General features: G+C 52.4%; 1 protein-coding gene across 14 annotated transcripts in view; it reads right to left on the reverse strand.

The window, feature by feature from the left end:
* Window positions 1-2,574: 2,574 nt before the first annotated feature.
* Window positions 2,575-15,383, reverse strand: part of POU2F2 (POU class 2 homeobox 2) — a gene marked incomplete at both ends in the record, with an annotated part of 30,421 nt that continues 17,612 nt past the window's right edge. For 4 of the 14 annotated variants that reach the window (XM_084257984.1, XM_084257982.1, XM_084257980.1 and 1 more), the window contains 10 exons: window positions 2,575-3,679; window positions 3,932-4,005; window positions 4,140-4,344; window positions 5,466-5,532; window positions 6,605-6,781; window positions 6,869-7,017; window positions 7,124-7,265; window positions 7,564-7,677; window positions 9,985-10,076; window positions 10,169-10,274. In XM_084257984.1, the coding sequence (XP_084114110.1) occupies window positions 3,345-3,679; window positions 3,932-4,005; window positions 4,140-4,344; window positions 5,466-5,532; window positions 6,605-6,781; window positions 6,869-7,017; window positions 7,124-7,265; window positions 7,564-7,677; window positions 9,985-10,076; window positions 10,169-10,274 (1,461 nt within the window). Of the gene's footprint in view, window positions 3,680-3,931; window positions 4,006-4,139; window positions 4,345-5,465; window positions 5,533-6,604; window positions 6,782-6,868; window positions 7,018-7,123; window positions 7,266-7,563; window positions 7,726-9,984; window positions 10,077-10,168; window positions 10,275-15,383 lie in introns of those variants that run through there. The other 10 variants (XM_084257977.1, XM_084257976.1, XM_084257986.1 and 7 more) reach the window with 4 other exon arrangements.

Consider the following 15,383-nt stretch of genomic DNA (forward strand, 5'->3'; position numbering starts at 1 on the left):
ATAGTTTTGTTTCCCGGAGTCGAGACGGGGGGGGACTGGAGGGGAAGGGGCAGAGGGGGGTGGGGGGCATGAATTCCCCCATCACCTTCCCAACCCTGGCTCCCTCCAGCCCCCCAGCCCCTTGCCCTGGCTGGCCCCCAGCCAACGATATTTGGTTTCCTTTTTTTAACATTAAAGTTCTATGAGGTATTTGGTGCCTTATCTCGAGTCCTGGGGGAGGGGGCCCAGGGGGGAGACCTGGGGCACGCTTGCCCCTCCTTCCCTCCCACCCCCTTCCCAATATTTGGTTTCACAGCTGTAGTTAAAGCTTGGGATTTGGTTATTTTTCCCCCTCCCAGGAATTTTTCTTTTTTTCTTGTTTTTTTTTTTTTTTCTTTTCCTAGTTATGGGGGTTGGATGGGGAGGTCCCCACCACCCCCGGCTGCACGGGGGTCCCTCCACCAATGTCAGGGCATCGGCCCCATCCCTGCCCCCTGCTTCCTCCTCTCCTCTGCCCCACTCCCCCCCACACACTGGGGTGGTGGAGAGGCCCCAGGTGGCAGCACTTGATGAGGAGGACGCAGGATGAAGTGGGTGGTGGTGAGTCCTGGATTTTCTTTCCTTTTTTTTTTTTTCTTTTTTTCCTTTTTTTGTGTTTTTTGTTTTTTTTTGGTTTTTTTTTTTTTTTTTTTTTTTTTTTTGGTCTAGAATCATAGTTTTTGAGTCATCTCCACCATGCCTTCCATGCTGCCTGTCTTCTCGGAGGGGTTTTTGGTTGTCATTCCTTTCATTTTGCTCTGCTCAAATGTCCTTCCTATGTGGTCAGGAGCCCTCGGCCCCCATCTCTACCCATGGGCTGGGGCCCAGGCCCTTGCGCCAGTTCCTTCTCTTCAGGAAATAAAAATGGACAAACTCAGAGGTAGGGTGCGGGCAGGGAGTCGGTTCAGCAGAGATGCTTACATTCGGGCGAGGATGGGTCGACGGCACGTCGGGCCCCCTCGGTGCCAGGGTGGGAGGGGCGGCCACCACCGCTGCCCAGACAAGGCACCCCGAGACCCCTACAACAGCAGAGTCTCTGCCGCCTCCATGGCCCAGCCCAACAGTTCCATTTCCCGGGTGGGAGAAGGGAGACAAGAAAAAAAAGAGAGAACGCTGAAGCCTCGGGCACAGGGTGGCCTCTCTCGGGGTGTCCGGCAGCACTGCCCATCTCTGTGTCTTGGGGAGCTCCCCTCCCTCTGTTCCTGCCCACTGGGGAGGGGGGCAGGGGCCACTCTGCTGCCGGGCTCCACTCTCATTTTAATGGCTCGCGTCCTTCACAGCAACACTTTGGTTTGAGGAGAGACACAGAAAGGAGGAGATTGGGAGAATGAGAGAAGAGCCAAGGGAGAGAAAGAAAAAGAGGTGTGAGCAGAGAGAGTGGAGACAGGACAGAGGACAGACAGAAGAGAACAGAAAAAGAAATCAAAGGAGGAATCAAACCACCCGAAAGTTTGTTACTTTTCCTTCGTCCATTCTTTTTGCTTTCTCATTCTTTTTTTCCTGTTTTTTTTTTTAAAGCTTTTTCAGTCGATTGGGGGGGCGGGGAGTTTGGGGTTCTTCACCCCTGTCCCTGACACCCTCTCTCAGCCCTGCCCACCCATTCCATCCGCCCTGGCTGAGGGACAGGCCCTGCCCCAGCCGCCCCCCTCCGGCTTTCCCGAAGACGACGTCCATGAGGTATTTGTGAAGAGAAAGAAGCATCTGTCCTTCCGTCCGCCTTGGGGACCAAGGGCCTGGACCACCGGTGCAGGGACTTGGCTCCGCCTCGCGGCTCCTTCGTATTCTTGAAGAGTCCTCATCTTCTTTCCCTTAAATATATATATATCTATAAATTCTTTTTTTTTCTAGTTTTAATTTATTGTTTGGTTTTTTGTTTTTGTTTGTTTGGTTTCTTTTTTTGGTTCAAAACTTTGTCGGCCTCCACGACAGCAGGAGGGTAAAGTGGCTCCCAGTGGGTTGTCTCCTCCGTCCGTGGAGATGCGTACGGGGCCGGGCAGACACGGGTCCAGCCGAGACTCGTGGGAGGGAGTGGTGGCCACCACAGTGCCCTCTCAGACGGGCCCGCAGGCCGTGGCACTGTCCCCACCACGTGGACCCTGATGGGGTCGCCATCTCGAGGAACCCCACCACTGGGGTGCGTGCGTGTGTGCATGTGTGTGGGGAGGAGAGGAAGAGGCATCTGCCAGTGTCAGAGGGGCACAGGGTGGGAAGAGCGAGGTGAGCTCTCTTTTTGGTTTCTGGTCAAAGACGGGAAGGATCCCACGGATAGGCACTGGAATATGAATTTTTTTTTCAGGGAAACCGACAGACAAGGATGGAAAAAAAGACAACTTGAATGCCCTCGCCTCATCCCCTCTTGCCTGAAATGTCCACCTTCCCACGGGCAGGGGAGGAGGGTAGATTCCAGAGCAGAGGAGGGTGATGGGGTTGAGGGGGGGTGGAGCGTGTGAGAGCTAGAACTTGGCAAAATGGCCTAGCCTACCCTTCAAAGGGAAAAAGGGGAGGTACAAGGGGTGAAAAGTCATCCCAGGCCTTCCCCTGGACGCTCCCCTGGCTGGGGGTAAGGGGGAGTGAGGAGGTTAAAGCGAGACCCCCTGCCCAGGTGGGGAGAGCCTGGGGTCCAAGGGACAAGGGGACACATTTTAGGGACACATTCTGTTGAGCGCAACGCTAAAAATTCTGTACATCCTTTGGATGAAGCTACTGAATATTTGGTGTAAAGTTGTTCAGGCCCTTTCACCTTCTGGAAAAGAACATTTGGTTGATGGTTCTGAGCCCAAGCCCTCTGCCCCGGGCTGTGCCCCATCGCGGGACGGTCTGGGCTGGGGCTGGGAGGCTGGCACATTCTCTTTTTCTTTCTCTGTTGCCCCCCAAGGGGGAGGCAAGGTTGGGGTTGGTCCCACAGCCAGGGCTCAGCTGAGGTCCGACCTCGGAGGCTTCTCCGCGGCTGGGGTTCTTATTTGGTGTCACAGCGGTGAGGGTGAGCACGCTGAGGTCTGGCTCGTGACTTTTGGTGTGGTTTTTGGTTTGTTCGGCTTGGGGTGGGGGGGTTGTTTGTTTTTGGTTTTGTTTGTTTTTCACCTCTGGTTCCTTTGGGGCAGCTGGTTTCTGTTGTGATTATTTTTGGTTTTCTTTTTTGTTGGTTGGTTTCTTCTCTCTCTTGGTTTATTTAATTTTTTTTGGTTGGTTGGTTTTTTTGGTCTTTCCTCCCTTGTCACTCCTGCTCGAGGACCCCCTGTGTCCCCACTGCTGGCCTCCTTGCCCTCTTCCCAGGTGGGAAGCCGAGGTGGGGGTCAGAGGAGGAGGAGGGGAGGCATGGTGGGCCCTCACTCGGGCTTGGACCCTGCCTCAGGGCCCCCTGGGCCTCCAGGGGTCTGTGCTGCCGCCTCGCTGCAAGTAGAGGAGGAGGAGGACGAGGAGGAGGACGACGACGAGGAGAGGCCAGGAGACTTGCTGGAGATGGAGGCTGCCACGGCTGCAGCGGCTGCGGAGACCAGGCCCACGCCAGGCGGGGCGCTGAGCAGGGGCAGCCCGGCATGGTTCAAGAAGAGCGGCGAGGTCACCAGGCCGGGGCTCCCCGGGGCCGCACCGGCCGCCCCCAGCACCAGGTTCCCGCTGCCATCAAGGCTGGTAAGGGGCAGGGTTCCACCAGAGGCCAGGGCTGGCGGGGAGAGAGAGAGGCTGGGCTGGGGCACCTTCCGGCATCCTGCCCAGAGCGCCCCCTGTCTTCCCATCTGCCCCACTGACCCCTGTCAGCACCCCTCACACCTTCCCCAGAGGTGAGATGGGCATGAAGAGGCGAGCGATGCGGTGAGCAGGGGCAAGATGGCATGGCTGGAGCAGCAATGGGGGGGCTGGAGGCCCCGGGGGGGCAGGGCAGGTGACCATGGGAGTGACATGTGGCAGCACGCACCTTGGATAGTGGCCAAAGGGTTGTTGCTCATGAGGGCTGGACTCAGCCCGGAGCTCAACCCCACCATTGTGCTTCTGCAAGAGGCAAAGCAGAGGGTTAGCAGGGGCAGGACCCTGGCAGAACTGCAGGGCAGCTCCCCATACAGAAGCAGCAGCGACCCTGCTTCTCCCCGAAGTTTCCCCCCACCCCCTCACAGCTGTCCACTTACCCCGTGCTGGGGTTCAGGCCCGACAAGCCGATAGCCGAGTGGCTGCCTTGAGGGCTGGGATTTGTGCTGTTGGTGGTGGCCGGGGGCGGCGGGGGAGTGACAGAAGGGATGGAATTGAGGGGGGGCACAGCCCCACCCCCGCCCCCACCTCCTCCGGCTGTCCGGCTGGGGTGGAGCGTCCCCACAGCTGAGGATAAGGTAGTAACTACCAGAGAGAGACACAGAGAGGGAGACTTCAGCTTCCATTCATTCATTCTTCACCAAGTAACTGGGGTCAACTCGTTTCTTCCCCTGCCCAGAGCTTCGACTCCACCCTCTCCGCCCAGGGCCATTTCTCTGTGCCTCTGCCACAGTGACAGCAGTCACAGAAGCACAGAAAGAACAGCTGCCACCCACTGAACCTGAGCCCTGTGCCCAGCAGGTGCTCACTGACCAAAAACCCACTCTGAGTCTCAGCCCTGACTCCTGTTACCCAGACAAGACCTGGGCACCCGGAAGACAGAGCCCTATGGCTCCCTCTAGGGGCCAGGCAGGGGGGTGCGGCTCAGCTATCCCCAAGGCCCACCGCACTCAGAGCCTAGTCAGTACCAGGTGGGTCCTTGAACCAGGGCCTTCACCTCTCAGGCCTCAGTCCCCTCATCTGGAAAATGGGGACAACCATAGACTCTGCCTCATAAATGGGTGTGAGGGTTAAATGAGTCAACATATTTTCGAGTTTAGAACAGTGCCGGGCATATCCTTTGCAACCTCTCCACCCCAGTAGCTCTTAATATAAGGAAGGGAAATATAGTTTTGAAGCAGGAACTATAACTATAACTACCACCTGATTTCTCCGGGAGATTGCCATAACAGTTTTGTTTTATATTATTCATATATATATTATATTATTCACATACATAGGTATGTATGTGTGTGTATGTGTGTATATATATGGTGTTAAATAGCAGGCCCTGTCCCAGCAAGGGGGAAGGGCTTTGGGTACAAAAGCTTATATATCTATATTCATGCAGGTAGCTCCTGTACATAGTATACATTCATAATGTCAAAAATTGAGGTTCAGTGAGACAAAGTCACTTCTGGTGAATGTTGATAAATGCCAGAAACAACCCAAATAGATCCTGCAGCAACCACACACTTTGCTCATGTGATATCATGGAGCAGATGGAAGTGACCTGCTCTGGCTGGAGGGAGGAAGCGGCCCTCTCCCTTCTGCCCTCTCCTGCCCCCTTCAATCCCGGCTGAGCCTTGAGGCCTCTGAACACCCCAACCCTCTCAAGAATCTCAGGCCTACACTGTGCTCCCTCACCACCTTCTGTCCCCTCTGACCTGTTGTGCTCAGACTGCTGGAAGCTTGGGACAACGGCAAGGTCCCGGCGCCCCCTTGGGATGTGACCTGGGGAGAGAGGAAAGAAGGCAAGTTAAGCCACTGTCTCCAGCAGCCCCCATTCGTCTGCCTCCCGGACAGGGGGAGAGGGGCTTTGGGGATGATGCTATGTCTGTATTGTGCCAGGGGCTTCCTCCATACCTCTCCTCACATTTATCCCAGGGAAGCCCAAACCACAGCAGGAAGTGATCCCTGTCACTTAAGAGTGCCCCCCCACCCCGGCCCCATCGGTCTGGCAAAGGCAGGCCCACATGCATAGCCACACTGCTCGATTTCCTGGGATCACCCACCAGCCTCTTTCTTGGTCTCCCCACTTGCAGTCTCATCCTTCCCAGGAGGCTTACTCTAAATGTGACCCTGTCCCTTCCTGGCTCAAAATTGCTCCTTAGCTCCTCACTGCCTGTGGTTCAAGTTCAAACTCAGCCCCACTTCTTCATACACATTTCAGCTCCAATCACTCCAACCACACTCAGTTTCCTCAAATTAGGTTCAACGCTCTGGCTTCTGAGACTTTGCACTCACCAGTCCCTTTGCCTGTCCTGCTCATGTCTGGCTAACACTCTCTTGTCCTACAAGACCCAGCTCAGAAGGTCCCCTCTTCCTCCACATCTTGGAGTGGGGGCCCTTTAGGTCCCTTGCTCCTTCCTGTGGTGTTACAGCTCTTTTCACACCCGGTGAATAAAGGGATGTCCCAGTGTGTCTGACTTGAGCAGGTCGGTGTGCAGCTGTGGACCTGCATGCACACCCAGGCAGCGCTGATGTCCCTGCCTGTGTCTGTGCGGTTGAACCTGGAGGTGTGTGTGGGGGCACCATGGGTCCTGGAAATATGTAGCTATCCCCGTGTGGCTCCGACCTACGATAACTGTTTGGCTATGTGGGTATATATCTGCGGTGCTCTCACCCCCACACCAGACCACAGTTCCCTCCCTGGCCACTGTGTGTCCCTGTGTGGCTGTGCTGCACCACCATGATGGCCTGTCCCCAAGGGTGTCTCTGACTGCCTCGGTTCTAGGTACTGTGGACCACCAGGTGCTCACACAGGTGCGGGCAAAGGACAAGGGGGTAGCGGAGCTTTCAGTACCAGATGGGGGCTGTAGCTGGCTGGCTTGCCCGGGCTGGGCAGCATGGGGGCTGCGCTGCAGGGGTTGATGCGTTTCTCCTTCTGGCGCCGGTTGCAGAACCAGACACGGATGACTTCTTTCTCCATGTGCAGCTGCTCCGCGATCAACAGGATCTCCTCTGAGGTAGGCTTCTGGTTCTGCAGGCAGAGGACTCCTTAGCCCCAGCCCATCCTCCCACCACCCCCTGGCCCCCCAGGACCGGCACTGGGGAAGGGGGGCCTCACCGCTAGAAAACTCTTCTCTAAGGCGAAGCGGACGTTGGTCTCGATGCTGGTCCTCTTCTTGCGTCTCCGGCCAGGGAGTCCGTCGAAACCCAGGCTGGGGCTGCTCAGCTGGTTGGGGCTGGGCATGCTTGAGTCCACAGACATAGTCTCTGCACCCGGAAGGAGGCCAGGGCGTGAGAGGGCGCCTCCCCGAACTCGGCCTCGCCCTACACCACCTACATGCCCCGGCTAGGAAGCCCCGATCCAGTCCCCTACCTGCGTCATTGAGCCACTTCTCCAGGAGGGGCTTGAGTTTGCACATGTTCTTGAAGCTCAGGTTGAGGGCCTCGAAGCGGGAGATGGTCGTCTGGCTGAAGTCGTTGCCGTAGAGCTTGCCCATAGCGAGGCCCACATCTCCCTGGGTCAGTGGGGAGAGATTGGGGGTGGCAGTCAGGGTCCGGTCTTAGAGCTCTGGGAAGCTCTCACCCACAGCTGACAAAACCCTGACCACCCACCCCTCAAACCCTGAGGGTAATGCCCTGCCCAGCTGGGCCTGCCTCTCACCTGAACTCTACCTGGCAATACCCTGCCCCCCAGCTGGTGGCACCCCGTATCCCTCTCACTAGAAGACCACCTCCTCACCCTTCCCCCCAGCTGGCCATGCCCCACCACCCCACCCGCAACTCGGGTCCCGCTGGGTTGAGGGGGCCACAGACCTGTGTGAAGCCCAGCTTGATGCGGCGTTGCTTGAAGGTGCGGGCGAACTGCTCCAGCTCCTCCAGGTCACTGGGCTCCTCGGGGTGGGATGGTGGCTCCAAGCATTTGGGGGGCTGCGGGTGTGAGAGGTGCGGGTCGGGCAGCGTGGGGCGGGTCACAGCCTGGTGGGGTGGGCAGGTGGGTGGGATGTAGGACCGAGGACCAGGATGGGCTCAGCAATGGCTGCCCGTTCCCCAACCATGCCTCCCTGTGGGCCAGTCTCTTCCTGTAGACTCCCCTCTACTGGCTCCCAGGCAGCAGGGCCCCCATGCCAAGTCAGTCGCCATGGGGGTTACACTCTGCAGTCTCATAGGGTCCTCTCACTGCCCAGAACTCTGCTCATTCCTTCCCAGCCCGTGAGCTCCCAGAAGGAGCAGACAGCTTGTTTCAAGAAGGGCTCTTTTCCCTGGAGCTGGGGCCTGGGGGGACTAGTTCTACTACTGGGTAATTGTGGCAAGCTATTAACTTCTCTGGGTCTTGGCTTCCTGCTCCCCAGATGGAAACAGGATAGGAACATGGAGCTTTACCTGCCCCATGGGGCAGCTAGATGAATTTGATTAAAAATGAGTGAATTACACTCTCCTGCACTGTTGGTGGGAGTGCAAACTGGTCCACCACTATGGAGAGCTGTGTGGAGATTTCTGGACCTACTAAACATAGAGCTTCCATAGGATCCAGCAATTCCACTCCTAGGTATTTACCCAAAGGACACAGAAACATCAATTCCAAAGAGCACCTGCACCCCTACGTTTATAGCAGCACTATTTACAATAGCTAAGCTTTGGAAACAACCCAAATGCCCAAAAATAGATGACTGGATCAAGAAGATGTGGTACATATACACCATGGAATATTACTCAGCATTCAAAAAAGATAAACACATGCAATTTGCAGCAACACAGATGGCGCTGGAAGGGATCCTGCTCAAAGAAATAAGCCAGAAAGAAAAAGAAAAATACCGGATGGTCTCACTCATAGCAGGGATCTAGAAAACTTAAATAAGGGACCAGGAAAAAGAATAACTATAAGAAAGAAAATATCAAAATCAACAAACAACTATGAACCAGAGACACTCTATGGGGGGTGGGGGTGGGGAAAGGAGGGCTTGGGGTCAAAATAAGGGGGTTGTAATTGTATGGGGAATATAAAAATAAAATTTAAATAAAAAAATATTTTGAAAAAAAATGAGTGGGTTACAAATAAAGGAAGTTGTTTTTTTAATAGATGGGAAGGGTTCCTGTAAAGGGGGTGGGTGTGGGGTTTACAAAAAAGCAACAGCTCTCTGGAATAGTTCATTTCTCTAAAAATAAAAGCTCTGAAGCAAGTGGTGGGTGCAGGGATGTCAGTCACTGGTACAAGATTCATCATCCAAACCCTGGGGGGGCCAGATGTGTTTTGGAATTCAGAAATTTTTCAGATTTTGGAAAGCCTATAGGATGTGACCCCCTCATTAGGGTTAAGGCATCACCCTGTAACCACACACATGAACTGTCCGCAGAGAAGGACATGTAGCTTACACCACCACCAGGGATAAAGAAAAGTCAGATGCTGTATATGTCTCTGACCAAGGCAGATTTTGTAGCCGAGTGACTTCTGGGGCCAACATTATAAGAACAGCCTGACTTATTGAGCAGCTTTGGATTTCAAAATTGCAGCTAAGCCTTACGTTTGGGGTTTTCAGAAATAGTCCATATATATATTTTTTTTTTTTTTGAAAGGGCCATTTAAAAAATGGATAGAAGGGAACTTTGAAATCTGTAAAGGATCCCGAAAGATTATTATGGAAGTCTAGAATCCAAGAGCAAAGAGAAAGAAAGGCCGGGGGCCAAGGAGCTGCCTCTGTCTGAGGGGCTCCCTGCCCCGCCAGCAGTTACCATGCCCCACAGAAGCCCCCAGGCTTACCAGGACTGCTGCTTTGTCAAGAGAAGCTAGGACTCTGGCATATTCTGGGAATTTTTTTTACAACTAATTCGATTTTTAAAATATGGTGTGGGCCAAATAAAAAATTCTGGTTTTCAGTCTCCGGCCTGGAATGGAATTAGTACCCGAGAGACACTTTAGTGTACCCGAACATACTCAGTGTGTTCTCTGAGGAAAGTAACTCTCGGGTACTAATTTGATGCCCCAACACTTCGAGTCTGTGCACACATGCATGATGGGGTCTGGGGTCACATCCACAGCTTCTATCAGATTCTCACGGGTGTCATATGCCTTGTAGGGTTTGGAGCCACTGGCCTGATGAACTCCCACAGCAAATGAGTGGCAGAGCAGGGCCGGGCCCCAGGTCTCCCTACTCCTGTCTTGGCTGCTGTGGGGTGGGCCAAATGGTGAGGAAACTCCCACCCCCTGCAGGTCCAGCCTGGTACTTGGTGGGCACTCACCTGTGTGGGCAGCCCGGCCCGGGGCTGGGAGGTCAGAATAGCTCCCTGGGATTGCTGAGGTAGCTGGAATAGATTTGGCGTCGGTAGCAGGCCTGGGGAGACAAGGGGGAAAGCACAGGGTAAGCGGGGAGGGGGACCTGAGGGGAGGTCTTAGGGCAGGGGTGGAGGTGGGGGGGTACATTACCTGGCTGACTCTGCTGGGCCTGCGGCAGCAGGAACTGAGCAGGTGGCTGGAGGTGGTGACCCGGCACAAGCACCAGCTGCTGGAGCTGGAGGAGCTGCTGTATGTCCTGGCAGGAAGGAGGATGGACAGAAAGAAAGCCTGAGTCCTGGCCTGGCTCCTCCCTCTGTATCACCTTAGCCCTGAGGGGTGCCCCAGGGCAGCCAGGAACCTCAGTGGCAGCAAGGGATGGAACCCAGTCTCTGCAAGGCATCCCTGAGCTAAGGGCACCCAGGAGGCTTCTTCCAACACCAGGGTCCTACCTGGCACTTCCTAGGAGGGTTGCTCTTTCCTCACATTTTCTTTCTTTCTTTTTTTTTTAAGATTTATTTATTTATTTATACAAGCACTGGGTACAGTAAGAAGCACGGGAGCGTGAGAGAATTCACCAGAGCCAGAGCGGGGAGCAGAACAGGCAGAAGGACCGAAGTACACCCCTGAGGGGTGCAGAGGGCGGCAGGAGAGGTCTGCGCGCCATGTGGGACCCTCGCCCAGCGGCCGGGGATCCAACGGGCGCTGCAGAGGCTGCAGGCAGCTTCGCAGCCCAGCGCTCAACCGTTGCGCCACCAGGGAGGCTCACACATTTTCTTTCTTGATGAACGATTTGCCTTTTTTTTTATTCCCACAGAACAAATAGAACCGTTTAAAAATGTAAACAGACTAAGTCTTGCCTCCTTTTAAAACATTCCCAAGGCAAATGATATCATGTCTGGAATTAACTCTAAAACACTCCAGCAAATAGTAGGTGAGTAAATTGGTGTGGCTGTTTCAGGAAACTCTTAAGCACTGTTATGAGTTGAATTGTGTTCTCCCAAAAAGGTATGTTGGAAACTTAACCTCCCAAACCTTATTTGGTGATGGGCGTCTTTGCAGATAATCTAGTTAAAAGGAGGTAATTTGGGTGACCCTAACCCAGTAGGACTGGTGTTCGTATAATATGGGGAAATTCGGACACAGGCCAGAAACGTACAGAAGGAAGTTGATGTGAAGAGACATGGGGAGAAGATAGCTACGTGCAATCCAAAGAGCGAGGCCTGGGACAGATCCCTCTTCCCAGACACCAACCCGGCCAACACCTGAAAATGCCTCAGTGTTCAGACAGCTAGCTTGTGGTTCTCTGTTACAGCAGCTCTAGCAAACGAACACAGGCACTGCTTCCCAGCGCTGATCAGACACCTGCCTTATGACCCAGCTAGTTCACTCCTGGGTATCACCCACCACACACACAGACAGGTGTCACCAAGAGACACATGTGCTAGACTATTCATGGCAGAACCATTTGTAACCTCTATGCCCCAGACACCATGTTCATGACAGAGGTCATCTCATGTCAACCTTTTATGTTCCACTTGCACATTAGAGGTTCAGGAGGCAGAACCTGGAAGGAATCTGGGAGGAGGAGGAGGTTCTGGGGAACCAGCCATAGTCAGTTTCACCATATGGGTGCCAGTGACATGCGTGTGCTCAAATTATGAGTATCATTGAGCCATGTAGCTGTGATTTGTGCACATTTCTATATTTGTTATATTTCAGTAAAAAGATTTTGTAGGGGGAGAATGAGGTATGGCAAGAGGGAGAAAGAAAAAAATCTAGTCTGTTTACCAAAAAAGTGAGGGATACAACTGAAACAGGATGAGTAAGACGTTCATAGCTGCTGAGTGGTGAGAAGGTGCACAGAGTTCACTACCATTCCCTTCATTTTTAGGTTTGGACAAGTCCAAAAGAAAAAGCAAAAACTCCTTATACACACACACTCTCAATGTTTTGTTGTTGTTGCCCAGAACACAAGCAAAACTCCTCACCTGGTCTCTAAGGTCCTTTATCCTGAAGCCTGTACTAGTCTTCTTCCTGCCCTCAGCTCCTACCACAGGACCTTTACACATGCTGTTTCTGCTCCCAGGCAGCTCTAGTTTTTATCCTTCTGCCTGGGTCCTTCTTGTCACTCAGGTCCTGGATAAAGTCACCATTCAAAGATGCCCTCCTTGACTACCTTAAATCTAAACCAGCCCACCACCAACCCTCCCTTTCACCTTCCTTTCACCTCCTTCGTAAGACTCATCACCACCTCAAGGTATCCCTCTTCTGTTTGCTCTTTGACAGCGTGTCTCCCTTACTGGGCTGTCATCTTCATTAGAGTATGGTTTTGACCGTTTGGGTCACAGCTGTCATCTCAGCACCTAGAACAGCACCTGACACCCAGTTGCTGCTCCACATTTCTTAGCTGAATGAACCGAGACCATGCTTCATTATTTACTTACCAACTTCTATGTATAGTTGAAAGTTGTAGTATTTACAGTTATAACATATAGTTACAATTTCTCCTGAGAAGTTGAGGTGGAGATGATGCATGCCCCTCACTTCCTCCCAATGCTATTATTCTGAAGACAAATTATGCCAGGAAGTGAACAAACTGGGGGAAAACATGAGCAACTGAACACAAAGCACTTACCTCTCTATTATATAAAAAGTGATTACAAACCCGTAAAAAAAAAAAAGACTAGTGACCCCACAATAATCTGGTTAGTGGATCTAGAGACTGCCCAGAAAAGGAAATACGAACAGCTCACAGCTCTGAATGAAAATGCACTCAGATTAAGACAGACACTCATAGTAAAACAAACACTGCAATAGCTGCCTGGAGAGACTGGTGTTACCTATCGGCAAAGATGATGCCAGGCCCTGTTGAGGGGTATGGGAAATGCTTCCGTGTATGAGAGGGTCTTTGGTGATGTCTGTGAAACCTGCAGATAGACCCTTGTCTCAGCTGTCTACTTCTGGGACTTTATCTTATGATATACTCACACTTGTGCAAAATGACCTCAGCTTTCTAGAAAGAAATTCCCAGAGCAAGCAGTATTTTAGTAAAACGGTAGAAACCAGCAGGTGCCAGGGGGATGAGTGAGGGTGGAGCTTTCTAGTGGAATACTACGCAATCATCAAAAAGAACATCTGTGTCTGGATATGGAACAATCCCTGAGAATTCCTAGGAGTGGAAAGAAAGCTCAAGGGACGGAACAGTGTTCCGCAGCTGTTCATGTTAAAAAACATTAGATTGAGGTAGTTGCTGAAGTGTGTGTAAACTATATCTGGAAAAGGGCCATCCTGGTGGCGCAAGGGGTTAAGATGCAACCTGTGAAGATATCCGCAGCCGTTGCAGCACAAGTTCGATCCCCAGACAGGGAGCTGCCCCACATGGTGCAGCAGACCTCTCCTGACTTGCCCATTGCTCCCCTCAGCAGTGTATTTTGGTCCATCTGCCTGTTCTGTTCCCCACTCTGTCTCTGGTGAATCCTCTCACTGCCCCCTCACACCTCTGGCCTGCACCCTAGTTCCTGTATGAATAAATAAATCTTTAACAACAAAAAAGAAACTATATAAGAAACTGGTATCACTGTAAATCCTTCCATTCCTCTTGAATTTTGAAACTTTTCAAAGTACAAAGAAAAAAACAGATTCACCCTACTCTCACCCACCCAATGAATAGTCACTTCTGCCCTCATTCTCGCCCTTCCAACCACTTGTCTGGGGCAGTTCATGGCCATTCCCTGTCCATCTGTGAAGGCCTCTCCTTTCCCCCACGTGCTTTGGCAGGGGAACAGAGTGCCCAGTGGCTCCCTGACCCCCCAGCTGTCCCACTCCAGCTGTTAATCATCAGTTTAAGAGGGTTGAAGACCTAAGGTGCTATTGGAACCAAGCAGTAGGTAGGACGATTTTTCCAGGAAAAGTGAGGACGGTTTTTCCAAGAAAAGTGATTTTTTTGTATGTGAAATACTAAAAATTATATTTCAAGAGATCTGCACCAACTGTCACAACATGTGGGATTCCTTTGGTGACCAGGACACTACTGCTCATGCTGCTGTGGCCTACTGGCTATATGTGTAATAGAGCTAAATGGCACATTTTTAATTAGAGGATAGTGAAAATGAAGATGTCATTTTATTGCTATGCAAGGTCATGGACCACTCCTGAATTCTGTCTACAAACCCCTGTACGGGTGGCCTGTGCAATCTGGTCCCTATTCTAAAATACATTTTTTTTAAGATTTATTTATTTATGCATACAAGAACTGGGGTACAGGCCAGAGTTGTGGAGGGTGAGAGGATTCACCAGAGACAGAGTGGGGAACAGAAGAGGTGGGTTGCCCAACATATACTGCTGAGGGGAGCAGTGGGTGAGACAGGAGGGGTCTGCTGTGCTATGTGGGTCAGCTTCCTGGCAGGGGGTCGAACCCATGCTTCAGAGGCTGCAGATAGCTTCATAGTGCTGTGCTTAACCCCTTGCACCACTAGGGAGGCCCCTATTCTAAAATATTCACTGAACCATAAACCCTCCACTATCTTATATTTGTGATATAATCCGACTCTTGCCATGTTCCCCACACGCCTCTCCTTCCTCACCTCCCACAATGCTCTCACTCCCTAGTGCTGATCTAGCCATACTGGTTTCCTTCCTGTAACAGAACCCAGAAAGAAGCCCCTGATTCAGGGCCTTTGCCAATGTTGTCCCTGGTGCCCCCCCTTCTTGCTCTGCACATGACTGATCCTTCCTCATCATTCAAATATCTATCAAATGCCCCCTCCACAGTGAGGCCTCCACCCATCTGCCCTGACAAATGTCATCCTTTCCTCTATCACTTCTGATCATTACATTCTTCATAGATTATCAGCTTCCTGTCTGTCTCCTCAGACTGGATGCCAGGTCTCTGAGGGCACAGACATAGCTGCCTTCTTCTGCACTGTATTTCCAGTGTAGAAAGGGGCCTGGGCAGGGTGGACGGTCACTAAATGTTTGCCGACTAATGCAATTCAAGAATGAGAGAGCATAGACAGCCGGTAGGAGGCCTCATTTCTCTAGTCTAGAGGCAGCGTGCTTTCTGAGGCCACTTGGGGGCGTGTTGCGACCGAGTCAGAGGGCAGAGGAATTAGAGGAAGCAGGAGCTGCAGAGAAGGACTGGGGGCCAGGATGTTCCGTGCCTCATCTGCTCTGTACCTACCCACGGGACAAATTAGCAGAGGGCTGGCGTTCCCCATCAAAGCCAACAAGAGAAGACACCCATTCTCACTCATTTCTGTCTTTTGATCACCCCACACCCCAATGCAGGTGCCTAACATGGCATGAAGGACTTTTCAATGAATGAAGGCAGTAAAGCCTAAGGGCCAGAGGGTGACATGACACAGGT

This window comes from Talpa europaea (assembly GCF_964194135.1).
Source record: "Talpa europaea genome assembly, chromosome: 16".
Taxonomy (NCBI): domain Eukaryota; kingdom Metazoa; phylum Chordata; class Mammalia; order Eulipotyphla; family Talpidae; genus Talpa; species Talpa europaea.